The following is a 19,893-nucleotide window of genomic DNA, read 5'->3' on the forward strand; positions in this document are numbered from 1 at the left end:
AACTTTATATAACTTTAAATCAACTGTGTTTTGGGTATCTAGGCTGTCAGTCCAAAGAAGATACTTTGTTATTTACAATACCATAACCATCATGTTATAAGGTTTAACGTTAGGCTTTCTGATGGCCTAAAAGATTGTATGCAGGAAAGATACTAGAGTACTTTCAAAAAATATCTCATTTAAAAGATGATATTTCTGGGGCTTTCCAACTTTCCCGTCTCAGACCCCACAGAGGCCTAAACAAAGTTGGCACCATCTTTGAAAGTAACGTAGCTTCTATTCAGGAGCAGTACTAGGTCGAAATAGAAATTCACCAAAGCAAGCTGGCAATCTTACTGAGTTTGATCTATATTTCCACACACTAGTGGATTGAGATTTCATTTATTTTTTTAAAGATTTGAGAGACAGCAAGAGAGCTTGCATGGGGGAGGGACAGAGGAACAGATGGAGAAATAGTCTTAAGTAGACTCAGTATGGAGCCCGGCGTGGGGTTCTATCTCACAACACTGAGATCAGGACCTGAGCCAAAACCAAGAGTCGGAAGCTTAACCAGCTATGCCACCCAGGTGCCCCTGGATTGAGATTTTAAGTAAGTGTTTAATATAGTCAGTTCTTCCCTTGAGAACAATGGCAAAGTATTGATCCACTTTCTCAAGTTGTGGTTCTTGCAACATTATCAAAATGTTTGCCCTCATGTTTCTGTCCACCCCCCTAAACAAATCCTTTAAACTACTTTGATTTAAAGTAGATACTTTTCAGTATGGTGTATTACTAGATAAATAGTATCACTAAAATATGTAGATTAAAACAGTAAATCTTTAAAGATTAACAAATTAAGACATCTCATTTTAATTTGCAAGGTGCTCCCAGATCCTCACTTGGAATTGAGGAAGAGACGATCAGTGTTTTATCTAGATTTTCCCTTATCGTTGGGACTGTGTTCTCGTTATATTAGCAGTGTCAGTAAATAGAACATGGACTGTCCAGTTTGGATGTTTGCTGTTATTTTACACAGGAAAATATAAGTAAATTGATCTAGGTATTTCCTCAGGCTTAGTAGCCTCAATATTTCATATCCTCCAAACTAGACCTTATGGGGGTTACAATGTGTTAGTACTTGAATGATGGAGGGAAAAAATGCACACATAATATCCTGGGAAGTAGTTTTATCAACAAGACCACCTGATTCAAAGAGCTGTGTTTTCACCTATGTCCATTGTATTTACCTAAAGAGCTAAATTTGGGCTTATTAATAGGTTTTTTTCATTCCAGGTTTCTGGGCTTCAGTGGCAATGGGTATGTCATTGAATAAATTCCTTTAGTTATAATATAGATAAGAGATACTATTAATAGGTCCTATTCAGTTCATCTTTATAATATCAACAGATACATTTTGAGCACCTACTATGTGTAATGTCTTATATTTTATAAAATCACAGTGTGGGTACATGCTCTATTGATAATTCTGTAATGACTACTTCATACCAATATTCACATGCATATGGATAACTAAAATGGAGCATGAAGCATCGCTGAGCCAAGTAATATGATGGTCCAAGCAATGTATTCTGCATATAAATTGTAGTGTAAAATATTTTTGGCAGAAAAACTGCTTCTTTCATAGAATTGGATTTAGATTTATGAATGTTGCCAGTGAAGCTATTCTGTGGCATATTATATGTAAATGAGTTTTTAAAACATTAGTGAAGTTTACATAGTCAAGAATTGGAATTCTTATATGGCAGGTTAACCTTGTATGTAGTCACATTTGATCATATTCTGTTGCCAAAAATTGTAAGTATTAACTATGTGAGTAAAGCTAATCCTTTCAATTATGAGATAGGTATAAGAATATGAAGTTATTAATGGTTCTCATTATGGGCTTTCCTTTGGGGTAAATTCTAGCATGAAAAGACCTTTCCTGAAAAAAAAATGTCACTGTTGCTTAATCCTGTTGAATTTCAGAATTATTTTATACTCATTGAATTTATGACCTTGGCTTTCATAGAGATCCTCTGGGTTTATGTCTTATGGTGAAATGGAAAAAAAAAAGTGTTGCTAGAGGCTCTCTAAAATCTGTAAATATGCAAGCATAGATGAAAAGGATTTAAAAATCTTTAAAAATCTAAAAATCTTAAAAATCTCATTGAATTAAAAGGGCATCTAATCCAAACTCTGCTTTAAAATAGGATCTATATGGGGACTCAAATATTTAAAAATTATTTATATAAAGTCTCCTGGAATTTTATATTTGAAGCTTGCATGCCATGACAATTAATTCCACGTAATTACCCGTCCTCTGTTTTATTCAGTAGCAAATGGAATCATTTTGTGACTCGGTTTCTCTATAAAATTAAGCAATGCTTGTGGTGTGTATTTAATCTTACATTAGCATTTTTATGTACCTAATACTAAATTTGTACTCAAGGCTCCTTAGAAAGGACTGTAGAATTATATCTGTGTTAAACAGTAAAGAATTATTCTTTTAATGACTTCAAATGGAGTGTCTTTTTGCAACCCCACAAGGATCCTTCCTGATGAACCTTAGATGTTTGGTGTAATCTCCCTGGTCAGTGATTATTATTTGTGAATGTAAAGTCATTCTAATGTTAATCAAAGACAAATAGAACTTAAATATATATTTTATATATGTGTATGTGTGTGTATATATATATATATTAATATAACATATAACTTAAAATATGTATATAATGTATATAACATATATATGCAAACACAGGGAAGGAGAGGGGAAATACAATCAAGAAAACAAGGTCTCAAAGAGCTTGTAGAGAACTTAAGTGGTAAAAATGTGCCCTATATAGGAAAACAGATGCCTTTTCCATTATGATTTGAAAAGAAGAAAAACATGGAAATGAATACAAACATATTCACAGGAGATTGAAGGAGTTCTTATTACTGTTTTTCTCTGGGAAAGAAGGGATGAGGTCTTAAAAGTTTGAGAACAGGTAGACAAGGTTTGAACAAGCTATAATATGGAATGGGAGTGGGAGGAAAGTCAGAAGAATCCCTAGTCAGTGTGCGAACGTGGTTGTTGAAGTTGGAGACCACACATTACAATGTCGCAAGTGTGGAATTAGCATTTTCTTCATCTCTGCTGGTAATCCAGTGTTAAGTGGAGTAGGAAAACAGTTGGACCAACCTCGTTCTGAAGTTTTGCCAGACTGGCATGGCAGAAGAATAAAGGCACCAGGTGGTTGACTGTTAGCAAGAGAGTGGCTAATGTAATGAATGAGGAAGGCTAAACTGTTGGAGAAAGTTTTTGCATGAAAGGCATGGCGAGTACTGGAGAAGAAGGATTAGTCTATGTGGACAGATTTCAAGATTCAGGAGAGGGAAGGGCAAGAAAAGAACAAGTTACGGAGGTGGCCCTCATGCTTGACTTCACATTAGACTCCCGTAGGTATTCCTCTAGGTCCCATTCTATGCCATTCTGGTCATTGGGCAGTGAGAATACATTTTACAGACAGGGTTGAAAGCCTTTCCTTAGAGCCTCTGGTAAGGAATCTTACAACTTTTGCAAAGTAGTTGGCAATTTATTTTCAAAGAAATGAAGAATCAGCAAAAGTTTTAAAACTAGGAGTAGCGTAAATTATTACGTATTTTAGAAAAGTACCTTTTTCTTTGGAGTGACTGTCCAATAACAAAAGGGAATGATTGAGAAAAAGGGTGGAGTGATAGAATATTGCTATATTCTGGTCCAGAAACTGTTAGGATTTTGAACCAGGAACTGACAAAGGAATTACAGAGCAAAGGACATTATTTGTGATGTTTCAACAATTGGAACGTATTATTCCTAATATATGTATAAAATGATGGAAGAAGGCTTAAGATAACAAATTTTTATTGGGAATAATATGTTAATTTTCAATTGCTGCATAAATTAGTACAAACCCACAGCTCAAAACATTTATTACCTCCATTTCCATGGGTGGGGAGTACAGGAATGGCTTTCCTAGATTCTCTGCTTAGGAGTCTCAACAGGCTACAGTTAAGATGCCAGCCAAGGGGGGCACCTGGGTGGCTCAGCCATTAAGCGTCTGCCTTCGGCTCAGGTCATGATCCCAGGGTCCTGGGATCGAGCCCCGCATCAGGCTCCCTGCTCGGCGGGAAGCCTGCTTCTCCCTCTCACATTCCCCTTGCTTGCGTTCCCTCTCTCGCTGTCTCTCTCTGTCAAATAAATAAATAAAATCCTAAAAAAAAAAAAAAAGGCCAGCCAAGGCTACGGTCTCAGCAGAGGCTTAACTTGGGAAATTTCCTCTTCCAAGCTCCCTTGGAATTCTTGGCAGAATTCATCTACGTGAATGAATGAAGCACTGTGGGACTGAGGACCAGTTTCCTTACTGGTTGACAGATGTAGGCTGTCCTCAGTTACTGAGTCCCCAGGAACTGCCCCGCCCCCCAGTTCCTCAGTCCCCTGCAATATGGCCACTCCACAGGCATTTTACCCATGGCTGTCTGCATCTTTAAGGCCAACAGGAGATTTCGTCCTCCACAGAAATGTCCCAGACACTCTTAAGAGTTTTCACCTGATTAAGTCATGCCCACCCCCAGGTAAACTCCTCCCTCTGTTGTTGTGGTGGTGGTGGTTGTTGTTACTACTATTTGTTTGGCACCTAATATTCTGTCATGGATATTGTGTCCTTTCTAATTATTATTGAAATTTTTTAACACACAATGTTATATTATTTTCATGTTTACAATATTCATTCAACAACTATGTATCTCATGTTATACTCGCAAGTGTAGCTACCATCTATCACCATACAACACTATTAAAATACTATTGACTGCATTCTCTATTCCCTGCAACATTCCTCCCCCTGACTTACACATCCCATACTAGAAGCCTGTACCTCCGACACCCCTTCACCCATTTTGCCCATCCTTTCACCATCCTCCCCTATGGCACCTTTGGTTTGTTCTCTGTATTTATGGGTCTGTTTCTACCCTTTTTTTGGTTGTTTTTGGTATGGTTTTTATATTCTACATACAAGTGAAGTCATGTGGTATTTATCTTTACCTGTCTGACTTATTTCATTTAGAATAATACTCTCTAGGTCTATCCATGTTGTCACAAATGTCAAGATTTCATTTTTTTATGACTGAGTAATATTCCCATATATATGCATGTGTGTGTATATATATATATATATACACACACACACACATGCATACACACACACACACATACATATACCACTTATTTATCGACTCATCAGTCAATGGGCACTTGAGTTGCTTTCATATTCTAGCTATTGTAAATAATGCTTCCATAAATAGGGTGCATATGTCTTTTCAAGTGAGTGTTTTGTTTTCTTTGGGCAACTACCCAGTAGTAGGATTACTGGATCATATGGTATGTCTATTTTTAATTTTTTAAGGAAACACTGTACTGCTTTCCACAGTGGTTGCACCAATTTACATTCCCACCAGCAGTGTGTGAGGACTCCATTTTCTCCATATCTCCACCAACACTTGTCTTTGATACTAGCCATTCTTACAGCTATAAGGCCATATCTCATTGTGGTTTTCATTTTCATTCCCTGATGGTTAGTGATATTAAGTATCTTTTCATATGTCAGCCATCTGTATGTCTTCTTTGGAAAAATGTCTATTGAAGTCTTCTGCCCATGTTTTAATTGGATTGTTTTTTTTTTGTTTATCTTTTCTGGTGTTGAGTTGTAGGAGTTCTTTATATATTTTTGGATATTACCCCTTATCAGACATATCATTTGCATATATCTTCTCCCATTCAGTAGGTTGCCTTTTTGTTTTGTTGATGGTTTCTTTTGCTTTGCAATAGCTTCTTGTTTAGTTGTAGTCCCAATAGTTTATTTTTGCTTTTGTTTCCCTTGCTTTCGGAGACCTATCTAGAAAAATGTAGCTAAGGTCAATGTCTGAAATTACTGCCTATGTTTTCTTCTAGGGGTTTTATGGTTTCTGGTCTCACATTTAAGTCTTCAATCTGTTTTGCATGTACTTTTGTGTATGGTGTAAGAAAGTGGTCCAGTTTCATTCTTTTGCATATAGCTGTCCAGTTTTCCCAGAAACACTTGTTGAAGAGACTGTCTTTTCTCCATTGTATGTTTTTGCCTTGTCATAGATTAATTGACCATATAAGCATCGCTTTATTTTTCTGCCCTCTATTCTGTTCTAGTGATCTGTGTGTCTCTTTTTGTGCTGCTACCATGTTTTGATTATTACAGCTTTGTAGTAAATCTTGAAATTGGGATTGTGATACTTCCAGTTCTTCTTTAAGAGTGCTTTTGGCAATTTGGCTTGTTCTTTGTGGTCCCATACAAACTTTAGTATTCCATTTTATTAAAACTATGGGTGTTTTGATAGGCTTTGCATTAAATCTGTCCATCGCTTGAGGTAGTATAGAAATTTTAACAATATTGGTTCTTCTAGTCCATGAGCATGGGATATCTTCCGGTCTGTTTATGTCATCTTCAATTTCTTTCATCAGTTTTTTTGTTTTTAGAGTATAATATTTCACTTCCTTGGTTCAGTTTATTCCTAGGTATTTTATGCTTTTTGGTGCAATTGTAAATGGGATTGTTAATTTCTCTTTCTGCTACTTTGCTGTTAATGTAAGAAACAGCAGATTTCTATATATTTCATACCCTACAACTTTACCGAATTCATTTATTCTAAGAGTTTTTTGTTGCCTTCTTTAGGGTTTTATCTGTATACTACCATGTCATCTGCAAATAGTGACGTTTTGGGGGTTTTTTTTGTTTTTGTTTTGTTTTAGCAATTTGGATGCCTGTTTTGTCTGACTACTGTGACTAAGATTTTTAGTACTATGTTAAATAAAGCTAGAAAGAATGGACATCCTTGTCTTTTTTCCTGACATTACAGAAAACTGTTTTTTCACTGTTGAGTATGATGTCTGGCTTTGTTATATATGGCCTTAATCATGATGAGGTATGTTCCCTATAGAACCACTTTTTTGAGAGTCTTTATCATGAATAGATGTTGAATTTCGTCCAAGGCTTTTCCTGTATATGTTGGGATGACCTTATTTTTATCATTTTTGTTGTGGTGGTGTATCACGTTAATTTGTGGATATCGAACCATCCTTGCTTGCATCCCCAGAATAAATACCACTAGATCATGGTGAATGATCCTTTTAATGTATTATTAAGTTCAGTTTCTTAATATTCTGTTGAGGATTTTTGTATCTGTGTTTACTGGGATATTGGCCTCTAGTTGCTTGCTTGGTATTTTTTGTTTGTTTGTTTGTTTTTGTTTTTGTTTGTTGGTTGGTTGGTAGAATTTACCTGTGAAGACATCTGGTCCTGGACTTTTGTCTCATAAGGATATTTTTTGATTTTTGATGACTGATTTAGTTTTTTTTTTTATTTTAATGTTTTTTTATTATGTTAGTCACCATACAGTGCATCCCTGGTTTCTGATGTAAAGTTCGATGATTCATTAGTTGCGTATAACACCCAGTGCACCATGCAATTCGTGCCCTCCTTACTACCCATCACCAGTCTATCCCATTCCCCCACCCCATCCCCTCTGAAGCCCTCAGTTTGTTTCTCAGAGTCCTGATTTAGTTTTCTTACTCATAGTCTGTTCAGATTTTCAATTTCTTCCTGATTTAGTTTTAAAAGATTGTATTTTTCTAAACATTTATCCATTTCTTCTAGGTTGTCCAATTTGTTGACCTATAATCTCAAGATCCTTTGTGTATTTGTGGTGTCAGTTGTCACTTCCTCTCTTTCATTTCTGATTTTATTTATTTGGGTTTTTTTGTTCATTTGTTTGTTTTGTAATTAGGCTAAAGTTCATCAATTTTGCTTGTCTTTTCAAAGAACCAACTCCTGGTTTCACTTATCTTTTCTATTTTTTTGGGGGGGTCTCTATTTCATTTATTTCTGCTCTGATTTTATTAATTCCTTCTAACTTTAGGCTTACTTTGTTCTTTATTTCTATTTCCTTTAGGCATAAGATTAGATCATTTGGTTTTGTTTGTTTGTTTCTTGAGGTAGACCTGTATCACTACAGATTTCCTGTTGGAATACCTATTATTATGTCTAAAAGTTTGGGGACCGTTACATTTTTTTTTTTCTTGTGTCTCAGGTTTTAAACTTATCCTTTGGTTTGATTTCTCCATTGACTCACTGGTTGTTTAGTAGCATTTTTACTTAGTTTCCATGTGTTTGTATTTTTTTCTATTCCTTTTCTTATAATTGATTTCTAGTTTCATACCATTGGGGTTAGAAAAGATAGATGCTCTGATAAGATTTCAATCTTCCTAAATTTATTGGGACAGGCTTTGTGACTTCATACATCTATCCTGGAGAATGTTGCATGGGCCCTTGAAAAGAATGTGTATTGTGTTGCTTTGGGATGGAATTTTCTGTGTATATCTCAAGTCCATCTGATCTAATGTGTCATTCAAAGCCACTGCTTCTTTATTGATTTTTCTACATGGATTATCTCTCCATCGATGTAGATGGGGTGTTAATGTCCCTTACTATTATTGTATTATTGTCAGTATCTCCCTTTATGTCTTCAATTAATTGCTTTATATATTTGGGTGCTCAAATGTTGGATGCATAGATATGTACAATTGTTAGTTTATTACTGGATTGATCCCTTTATCATTATTTAGTGCCCTTGTTGTCTCTTGATATGGTCTTTGTTTTAAAGTCTATTTTGTCTAATAAAAGTACTGCTATGTCAGGTGTTTTTGTTTTTTTTTTTTTACTTCAGTTTGCATGGAGTATCTTTTTCTATCCTTTTAGTTTGTATGTGTCTTTAGGTCTATAGTGAGTCTCTTATGGGTAACATATAGTTGGGGCTTGGTTTACATCCATTCAGTTAACTTACATCTTTTGATTACAGCATTTAGTTCGTTTAGTTTGAAAGTAATTATCGATAGTTATGTACTTACTCCATTTTCTTGTTTTTCTGGTTGTTTATGTACTTCTCTGTTGCTTTCTTCTCTTGTGATTGATTGTACTCTTATGCTTGGCTTTTTTCTTCTTTATTTTGTGTGTGTGTGTGTGTGTGTGTGTGTGTGTGTGTGTGTGTATCTATTCTAGGTTTTTAGTTTGTGTTCACCATGACATTCATATATAACATCCTGAGTATATAGCGGTCTATATTAAGTTGGTGGTCACTTAAGCTTCAACACATTCTAAAAGAACATTTTTACTCTCCCCTCCACAGTTCATATATATGTTGTCATATTTTACATCTTTTGAGTCTCCTTTTCTATCATTTTTTTAACTCTTTATGGCCTCTTCTTTTCCACTTAAAGAAGTTCCTTTAGCATTTCTTTTCAGGCAAGTTTAGTGGTGATGAACTCTTTTGACTTTTGTCTGGAAAACACTTTATCTCTCTAATTCTGAATGATGATCTTGTTGGATAGAGTATTCTTAGTTTTAGGTTTTGTTTTGTTTGTTCATTTTCCTTTTAGCACTTTGACTATATCATGTCACTCATTTTTGGCCTGCCAAGTTTCTGTTTAAAAAAAAAAAAAAAATCAGCCGATGGCCTTAATGGGGATTCCCTTGTGCATAACAGTTGCTTCTCTCTTGCTGCTTTTAAAATTCTCTTTATCTTTAATCTTTGCCACTTTCATTATTGGGTGTCATGGTTTGGACCTCCTTGGGTTCATCTTGTTTGAGGCTTTTTGTGCTTCCTGAACCTGGATATCTCCTCTTCCCAGGTTAGGAAAAATTTTAGCTACTATTTCTTCAAATAAGTTTTTTGCCCCTTTTATTCTCTTTTCTCTTTATGGGATCCCATATAATGCATGTTTTTTACATGATGTTTTCCAAAACTCCCTTAACCTATTGTCATTTTTTTTGTCCTTGTGTCTTTTTGATGTTCAGTTTGGTCACTTTCCATTACCCAGTCTTGCAGATCACGGATTCTTTTGCAGCCTTTTATCTTCTGTTGATTCCCTTTAGTGTATGTTTCATATCAGTTATTGTGTTCTTCAACTCTGATTGTTATTTTTTATGTTTCCTATTTCTTTGTTGAAGTTCTCCCTGAGTTCATCCACTCCTCTTTCTAGTCTGGTGAGCATCTCTATGACCATTACTTTCAATTCTTTATCAAGCATATTGTACATTTCCATATCACTTAGTTCATTTCCTGAGGTTTTGCCTTGTTTTCCCATTTGGAACATATTCTTCTGTCTCCCCATTTTGCTTGACTTTGTTTTTGTTTGTATGAATTTGGCAGAACAGCTACTTCACCTAAACTGGAGGTATGTCTGGTGATCTTGGCTGGTTGGAGCTGTGGCTGCTGTGCACTGGGGGTCCCTGGGCACTCTGCACAGAGGTCACCTTGGTGGGGTGACTGGAGCCAAAGTGGGCATGGGCTGTGTGTCCCAGGGTACTCCACACCAAGGCATCCTTGCACGGTGGCTGGAGCTGAGGTGGAAGCGGGCCAAATGTCCCCAAAGCACTCCAGGTAGGGGTCATCCTGCCAAGTTGTGCAGAGCCTAAGTTGGGCATAGGAGTGTTCTGGGGTGCTTTGTGTGTATGCCACCTTGGCAAGGTAGCTGGAGCTACAGTGAGCGCTGACCAGGTGTGTCCTAGTAGTATGGCTGCCCTGGGGCCTCCTTGATGGGACAGCTGGGGCTAGTCTTGGTTAGGGGTAAGAGGCTCACTGAGGCAGTAGACCAGCTTTGGTGCCTGGATCCAACTTTTGTCCACACTATCAAGATGGAAGGAGAACATAATCTGTGGCACTCGCCAGGCCCTTCAATTTGGAGAGAGCTCCAGCAGCTCTCCCACCATTTGGTAGAGATCTAGGGCTGGATCTTTTATGTTCTAGTTACTCTTTCAAACCGTGGCTTTTTTTCTATGCCCCCGGGGCATCTGGGGCTGGTGGGGGCTAGGGGCCCAGGGGTTGCTGAGGTGGCAGGCTGGCTAGGATGCCTGGACCCTGCTCCTGTCTGCAGGATGAAGGGGGAGTATGCACTGTGATGCTATCCAGCCTCTCCAACCTGGAGAAAGTTCTAGCAGCTGTTTGGCAGGGAGGGTTCTAAAGCTGATTTCTTTTAATTCTAGTTTCTTTTTAAAACCTTGTTTGTTTCTGTGCCCTAGATAGATGAAACTGCTCATAGGCCCTCCGTAGTACCCTTTCCCACTGTAGTTCACAGCATTGGGCATGGGGGTGTCTACAGTTACCATATCACATCTGTCTTGCCATTCTCGACATGGTCTTTTTTTTTTTTTTTTTAAGATTTTATTTATTTGACAGAGAGACAGCCAGCAAGAGAGGGAACACAAGCAGGGCTAGTGAGAGAGGAAGAAGCAGGCTCCCAGTGGAGGAGCCTGATGTGGGGCTCGATCCCAGAACCCTGGGATCACACCGTGGGCAGAAGGCAGACACTTAATGACTGAGCCACCCAGGTGCCCCTACATGGTCTCTTTTGTTGTGCAGCAGTTGTTTAGTCCGCTCACAGTTCTTCTGGAGGAATTACTGTGTAACTAGGTGTAGATTTGGTGTGTCCACAGAGGAGGTGAGTTTAGGGTCTTCTTCTGCTGCCATATTGGGCCAAACTCTCAATCTTTTGATCATCAAAATCAACTAATTTGACATATTAATATATCAGCAAATTTCCTTCCTTTTTGCTATATACCATAACCTAATCTTGGGAGTGGAATCCTATTATAGTCAAAGGTCCTGCCCAAACTCAAAGCGATGAAATTATACAGGCATGAACACCAGGGTACAGGGATCAGATAGGTTGCACTTAAGATGAATGATACAAGAGAATTAGCATGTTTTTTAAAGGAAATTGATGGCTTCAGTTTCAGGTATGTTGAATTTGGAGATAATTAGGCATCCAATTAGAGTGGATCAGTGGGTCTTAAAGAAGTCAGTAGCAAGATTAGAATTGGAAATACATATTTGGTAATGATCAGTGGAGGTGACAGTTAACGAGGTCATCCAGAGAAAGACTGTAGCAAGAAGTGGGCTGGGACAGGAGTAAGTCCAGGTAACTAGAACATCTACCTGTGCATTTCCACCCAAGTCTCTTGATTCCAGTCTAATATCTTCAAGCCTTTCACTGGTCCTGTAGATGGTAAATAATATCCTGTTCTTCCTAATTTGTGGTCCACTCTCTGTCCTCCTCCCACCTCCAAGCCACACTACCAGGAAGTGAGAATCAAGAGCTGTCTTAGTGAAAGCTTTGCAGATGACAGATACTAAAAAAAAAAAAAAAAAAAAAAAAAAGGACTGTCTTATGCACCCCGATCCCAGATGGTGAGTTGTAGGAATCATAGAACACAAGGCTCGGTGAGGGGAGATGGTGCTATCGTTAGCCCCGAAACATTGTATTTCTTTCTAAGAGAAAATAAGACTAACTGCACTTTTCTTTGCTCCTCCCTCCCAGAATTGGCTATAAAGTGTTAGATGGCACAAATTTGGAATGCAAATGTGACTCTATCACCTATCTCTTAAAACCTTTCTGTTTATTTGAATAGAAAATCACTGAAGCCATTGCAGTGATATTGTTGAACAATCTGAGATGTGACTGTTTACTTTCTGTAAACAAGCAAATTTGATTAGTACATTTTGACTAGATTTTCCTCGCTTCACTTAAATCTTTCTTTCAGGTTATATTGAAGAAGAGTGTGTCATCCCATGCCCATTTGATTGCAAGTTAAGCGACTGGTCTAGTTGGGGGTCTTGCAGCTCGTCTTGTGGAATTGGAGTGCGAATTCGGTCCAAATGGCTAAAAGAGAAACCTTACAATGGAGGTCGCCCATGTCCCAGACTGGATCTCAAAAATCAGGTAAAGTACATGAAGCAACAACACAAAAAGCCTTAAAAAATTATTCACTTGATTATTTCTTCTGGAAATTGAAGTCATTATCTTGTTACAAGTGGGTCATAAAAAGTTCTCACAAGTTCAGAAGCGGGGTTAAGAGGACATAAAGTAATATAACAGAGTTAGTAATAGAAGCCTTGCCTACTTCTAGGTAATGCAGAGACCAACTTGGTGTTACTAGCAATAACGATGTTTATGAGAAATAATCCAACTGATTTTATATGGTCTTGAAGTGTAACTTGATTATTCATATTATAAAAGTGATTTGTTTGTACGTATATGTGTGTGTGCGCGCATATATACATATATTTAAATATAAGTAGTAAAAAATATATAAACACTAATGTTGGGAGAATGTCAAGTACTTTATGGCAGTAAGTATAGTTAGTGATTTCATCCATGTGCTCCAAAAATGGGGTACTCCTTTCCTTCACCAAACTCTTCATCTACTGTTTTTCTTCTCAACATTACCAAAGTTGCCAGTTTTTCATGTCTTTTCTGAGCTGTTTCTCTACCTATTTCCTATAGATGTCTAGTAAAATTGCTATCCTGGGCAATATTGATTAGAGTATGTTACTTGGCTTTACCCATATGATAGTCTAAGATGAAGTTAAGAATTTTAATAATGACCTGCAATTTCTCCCATAATTGCATAGTGGTTATCAGATTAGGACTGACATGTAATTTTTTTATCGATTGAATAGGTAGAGCACATGTTGATGATTGTTGAAAATTCCTTATTCTTAATAGTTGTGGAGGGTGTCTTATATGTGTATATCGTTCATTTGTGATCCTGCAGCTATTTTAACAGAATAGCTGCACAGGCTTCTATTACTAATGCTGTTAATTTCTGCCCTATGATCCCCTTTTGATTAGAGTTTCTGTACAGACTGTTTAATGGAAAGGAAATCCATATGTCTATTCTTAATTAATTTGAATAGCATACAAACATACAAGTAGATATCATGTGTCAATTAAGGCCAATATCTCTAGCCACTTTTTTTCCTAAGTTTTGCCAAAAGACCCATAACTCACTGAAAATGAAAAATTACCATTCCACCAAAAAATAGTTGTTTTAAGATGGCAGAGTACCTACTCTTTTTTTTTTTTTTTTTTTTTTTTATTAAAGGTTATGTGGTAAAATAGTGACCATAGTTTCTTCTCTCAAAGCGAACGCAAACCAATGCGGGAAGACAAGGCAGAAGATCATAAAATCAACATAAAGGTTGCAAAAACAAAGAAACCCCCAAAACTCCACAAGTAGGGTAGTTTGGTGAAAGGAAGATTGGGATCTGATTAATAAAAACAGGAGGGAAATAATCAGAGCAGAGATGGTCTAAGGAGATAAACCTTAGTTTAGTACAAAGAAAAGGTATAAGACAGGTTTGTGATTACAAGGAAAATTTTTCAAGTGAATGCTGTGTATGAGGACTATATGACCTTCCCTAGGGAATTTTTCAGGCATTTAAAATGGAAAATAACTACTAATCATTTATAAACAATGCATGGTAATTCTTATTTTTTCTCAAAACCTTCAATGAAAGCTAAACCTTCACACTTAGGCTAACCACCAATTTTAATATGCTAATTTTATGAACTAGGAAATTACCAAGGGATTAAAGGGATTTCATTGGAGTGCAGACTTGAAGACTGTATTTTCAGTATGCAAAGGCAAATATGTAGAAGTGTGTCTATCAAAGTTGAGGGTATGAATAAGATAGATACTTGTCAACCTGCTGTGACTTAAAAGAAACTTTTTCAAAATGTTTGATTGACATATCAAACTGGTAACCTGAAGAAGGTAGTACAAGCTGAAAAAAAATTAAACCCAACTTTAAGAATAACTTAGATAAATTCCATAAGTGAAAATTATGTGAGGATGGGGCTGTCTGCAAGAGGTATTTCTAACTCTTGAGTTCAAGAAGGGAATTTTTGCATTTCAGAGACATTTGTTTGTTACGTTCCAAATGAATCCTGGGATTTAATGCTGAGAAATCAAATTTAATGTGGTATATATTCTGCTATAAAGAGGTCTCAGTTGTCTAGCATGTGTGTGGCTTAATTCAACTTGAATTGAAAAACTTCACCCTAATTCATACTTTGTATTTTAATATAGGTTAATTGATAGGGGCATTAAGTAATAAGGCTTCCCTCTCAGTTGTAAGTCTGTGAATAGCAAGGGAGAACACTGTTGTAAAAAAAAAAAAAAAAAAAAAATTCAAAATTTAGAAGAAATTCTCCTTAGAGAAATTCCTTTTCTAAAGCAAGCGCACTTTTACCTGGAAGTAGATTTGTGGAAAGCAATATTTGCTGACTTCATTATATATTTGCTCTTAAATATAAGAGTATCACACGTGTGTGTGTGTGTGCACGCGCGCACGTTGCATAATATATAGAAATCTATTTAAAGCTATCCATATTTTCTTAACTCATCTGAAAATAAATTGGGTTGGCAGGAAATTTCATTATTGAGGATATATTCCCCAGCTTCCATTATTTATGGCAAGTCTTCTTTAGAAAAGTTAGCTATTTGTTTCTCCAAGCTGGAAATATGATCTAGTTAGAGGTACACCCACTAAGGCTTTTTTGTAAAGTTCAGTTTTACTACTGGCCTTAGGTTATTTGTCTCCTTTCCAATTAGTTCTCAGGTTTAGATTTATTTTCCTGTTTTTAAGACCAGGTTAATACTCTCTTTTCTATTCACATAAGGAAGAGCTTAGAAAAATATATAACCAAATTTTAGCAGTAAGAGAGGCACATATCTTCAGTACCTGTACAAGAGGAAAATTCTGTACATGTCAGATTGAGCCAAACATACTGTTCATAAATATATATGTAAACATATACAACTTATGTATATGTATATATAATGCATATGCCTTTGTAAATGTCAGCATACCTACACATGCTTATTCATTCTTCTCCATTTCTCTGTAGAAAGGGAGATCTTGTGAAGGCAAGGTCTTTCTACTTTTATAACTCATTCCATTCCCTGCTGTACTACCTTGTATATTGTTGAATTATATTTACTATATGCTTCATTTTAAAAGAAACGTTCTCTCTGGATGAGTGGGTGGCTAGTTCTGCAGAAAAAAATGTTAGAACCCTGGTCTCCTATGCTATGATGTGTCATTTAAATTCTCAAAAACACTAGCCCTTCTAGAAGAAAGAAATAGGAACCTCCAAACTATTATCGCCCAAAGAGTCTTTCAAGATCTGTCTCAAAACTCCTGAATGTTGGATCCCCATTGAAATTTCAGTGATGTAAAAAAAAAAAAAAAAAAAAAAAAAAAAAAAAAAAAAAGTTTGGTATTATGTACACAAGCTCATAAACTGTTCTGAACCTGTTAGTGGAATCAATTTTTATGATCTCTCCTAAAAAGCCTCCCTTTTAAACCCGAACCTATCAATGTGATAGCTTTTTCTCTAGAAGTGCCAAAGTGACAGCAATACTTGAATGGCTTTCTGCTAAGTATATTTGTGATGCTAAATAGCTCTGGCGTGTAGTTTACCCAAAACTCTTATCAAGGCAGAAAACTTCTCAATAGTTTATTGGATTATCAGGTCAGTTGGCTGATGCCCTTGACTCTGCTGTGCATAATAAAACACATAATATATTTTAATTTTTTATAGTCTATAATATGTTGAGTAGATTATTTATACTTTATATTTTTGCTGTTTTTTTCTTTCGAAACTCTCCTTAATAAAATCTTAAATATACGGACGTTAAAGCTCTGTTGGACTTGTATTTCTCCTTATGAGTTCTTCACATGATTGAAGGCAAGAGTTCCAGGAAATTATATTTTGCTTATAGGTTGCAAATCTGTGTGTTCACAGTGTGTATGGGGGGGAAATGATACATTGAGATTCATTACCTATACTCTTTAAAAATGTATGCTACCTACTTAAATACATTTTTGAGTTTTGATTATGTTTGCAATTGAATGAGAGGATATAAATTGAATATGTGTGTTTTTTAGAAACAATTGCTATTTTAAAAGTGTGTCTTCCCCCCAAAGAGAAGTGGTCTAAATTTGGAAATGAGTGTAATGCATTTTGTTTTTCATAGTAGGGTGATAATGTTTAAAGAATACTTTCTTTCCAAAGATACATAGAAATTTTTTAGCATGAATATTTCTTTCTTAGAAGAGGCTTGTGGATGAAAAAATATTTCTATAGGGAAAGAGCTTATGCTCATTTTTAATACTACTTCGTTAATTAATAGTTTCCACATCGCGATATTCTGCTATCAGTCTATCTGAATTTGTTTACCCACAAAAATATGGCTACACTTAAATTTTAATTTGACTTAACCAGTTTTGGCTTCTTGCTTCTTTTCGATCAGCCCAACTCCCACTCATTCTAAGCTAGTCCAAATCATTCCTGGCAGTGTCCTGCTCATTTTTAGACTTGGTACTTTGGCAGGAGACCCAGACTGAAATGGAGTAAGAAGTCCTGTTCTTGAGGATTAATATGGAAGGCAGCCCAAGCTTATCCATGATTAAGTACATTCAGGTGTGCCATTCTTATGTGGGGAGGGGTGTTGGTGTTTGTACCTTTGAAAAGACTTTGCTTTAAGTATGAAATATCATATGCCATAGAATTAAGGGAAGCACAGTGATTCATTCCTCAGGGTTATTTGGGAGGATTTAATAGGGCAGATACTCCTAGAACATTTAACCTCTCCCTAACGTAGTAGTTATTCCAAAACCCAGGTACGCTGCACCCCATCTCAGAGGCAGCATGAAATGGCTCCTAAGGGGTAGTGTTCTTCCATTTTTTTTGTTCCTTTTATGCCTGTCTGCCAACCCAAACTGCTCTCAAGTTGTGACATCTCACTAATTGAGCTGAGTAGAGCTCAGAAGAGAGGCAATTTTTCTTTTCTGTTCTTGCCCTGTCACCATCTCCAGGAAAAATTGTTTTTCTTAAGAGATTTCTCTCCCCCCACATTTGTGTCTACATATAAACTATTCTTGATCATTCCAAAGTAATAGCCCTCAGACTTGTTAAAATCTTTTGGAACTTTGATCATTTTTCTTGAGAGGTGCCAGAATCACGCATGAAAGCAATTTTCTTGTGGTCCACTCTGTCTTGAATTTTACTGTTTTGATATTGGGTATTGCTACTCTGAAAATGCTCAAAATTACTTTTAATTGTTATTCAAGATGTTCTTATGTACCTCTAGAATGTTCTTTATTAGGCTTGCTTGGTAAATGTTCTTAGTGCTATTGTCAGGGAGCAAGAATTCATGTCCTCTTCAACGGTCCTTCTAGCTGGACTAAGAAGGGAATTGACTTGAGACAGATTAACAGGAGAAAATCAAATTTAGTAGTGCATGTATGGGGAATCCACACAGACATGGAAATTCCAAGGACGGGCAATATGAGGTATACGTGTCATTCTGAACTAAGGAGAAAGAGGGTAAGAGTCTGGGACTTGGGGAAAGGAAAGCAATTCACAGAGTGATAAGAAGAGCGTATGTTTGGTAATTAGATGTTTGCCCTGCCGTGCAGATGGGTGACTCCAATAAAATTTATCTCAGAGAGTAATCCTTATTCTGGAAAAGACCTTCAATTTAGATTCTTCCGTGTGGTTAAGGGAGGTGCAAAAGTTTCTCTTGAGCTCATAGGGTCTTGATTGCTTTTAGCTTAGGGTAATTTTCATGCCAAAGTGGCCCATCATGGGGCAGCCTGTCCTTAGCCCCTATACTGTTCCTAGGCAGGAATTCCAGGATTGGCTGGGGACAGCTATAAAGTTATGACAGGCAAATTTTGTCAGATTTTGTCTTTGTAACTCTTTCACCATGTTCCCATACCTCGTATTATCCCTGGCTCCTTAACTCCTGAAGGCCTGAAATATTACATTGGATAACATCAGCTTCAGCAGGAAATCACATCTGTGTTTCCAATTTTCTAAAACTGTCTTCTTAACCAAGTACTTAAAGTAGAAGTTCTCAAGTATTTTTGTAGAAAAATAGTGGCAGAACCTACTTTTCATATCTTTTTTGAATCATTCTGTCATCGCAGCCTAAATACAGAGTGCAAACTTCCCTCTTTTTTTCAGGTATTGAAAGAATATGGTTTTGACTTTAACCACAGGATTTGGTTATATTAAACATACTTTTTAGAAAATGAAATTGAAAGGATGGTAGTATAGCACATTCTTAAAAAAAAAAACTTGCTGAATATCCACTTAAAAAGAATATTTTAATACATGCTAATTCTGTTTTTTAGATATAATTTGACATATATAAGTTTAAGATGTACAGTGTGCTGATTTGATGCATTTATATATTGCAGTGTGATTATTAAGGCATTAAGTTACACATCTCCCATGTCACATACTTATTTCTTTTTTGTGGTGAGAACAATTAAGATCTAGTCTCTTAGCGACTTCGAAGCTTATAGTATTGTTGATTATAATCACTATGCTGTGCATTAGATCTTCAAGATTTACTGACGAGTTAAAGTTTATATCCTTTAGATCTTTCAAGCTTTATCCCAATATTGTTACCAGAAAGCAAGTTACCTAGATCCTGACTGGATCCTATGAAAGATCCCTACTGAAAAGCACTAGTTGAATCGTGATTTATTTCTTTCTATATGACTTTAGAGTCAGGATAAAAATAGTTTCTCTGAGAAGCTTATCTAAATCTTTTGAAATCCAGAGTTCATGACTTCATAAACTTTATTGTTCATAAGCATAGAACAATCACCATGGGGGTGGAGAGTGGTATAAAGAGGTTCCCAGGACCCTGCTCTGGAGACTGTGGTCCGCACAGTTAGCGTGGATCCAGGAATCTATTAACAAAGAATTGTTTTTACTGGTTCTTCTGATCAGGCAAGTTGGTGAATGCTGCCATAATTGATATTCTTGCCACTGGGGCTACCATTTCTGATGAGTTCAGCTCTGGAAAAGATTTTCTCTGCAGTTAACTTAGCCTGCCCTTTTTAATCCAAACAGTGAACACAACCACTATTTGTTTGCTACTCAGAGCAGATCTGGGAGGACCCTCCCACTTCACAGAAGAGGAGACTGAGGCTTACAGAGGT

The 19,893-nt window shown here is 36.5% G+C and overlaps 1 protein-coding gene across 1 annotated transcript in view; it reads left to right on the forward strand.

Annotated features, from left to right (window-relative positions):
• THSD7B (thrombospondin type 1 domain containing 7B) overlaps positions 1-19,893 on the forward strand; it is a 576,660-nt gene that overhangs the window by 384,131 nt on the left and 172,636 nt on the right. Inside the window, exon 14 of the mRNA XM_057306371.1 lies at positions 12,627-12,805. Within this exon, the coding sequence (XP_057162354.1) occupies positions 12,627-12,805 (179 nt within the window). The remainder of the gene's footprint in view (positions 1-12,626; positions 12,806-19,893) is intronic.

The sequence above is a fragment of the Ursus arctos genome, unplaced genomic scaffold (assembly GCF_023065955.2).
Source record: "Ursus arctos isolate Adak ecotype North America unplaced genomic scaffold, UrsArc2.0 scaffold_1, whole genome shotgun sequence".
Taxonomy (NCBI): Eukaryota; Metazoa; Chordata; class Mammalia; order Carnivora; family Ursidae; genus Ursus; species Ursus arctos.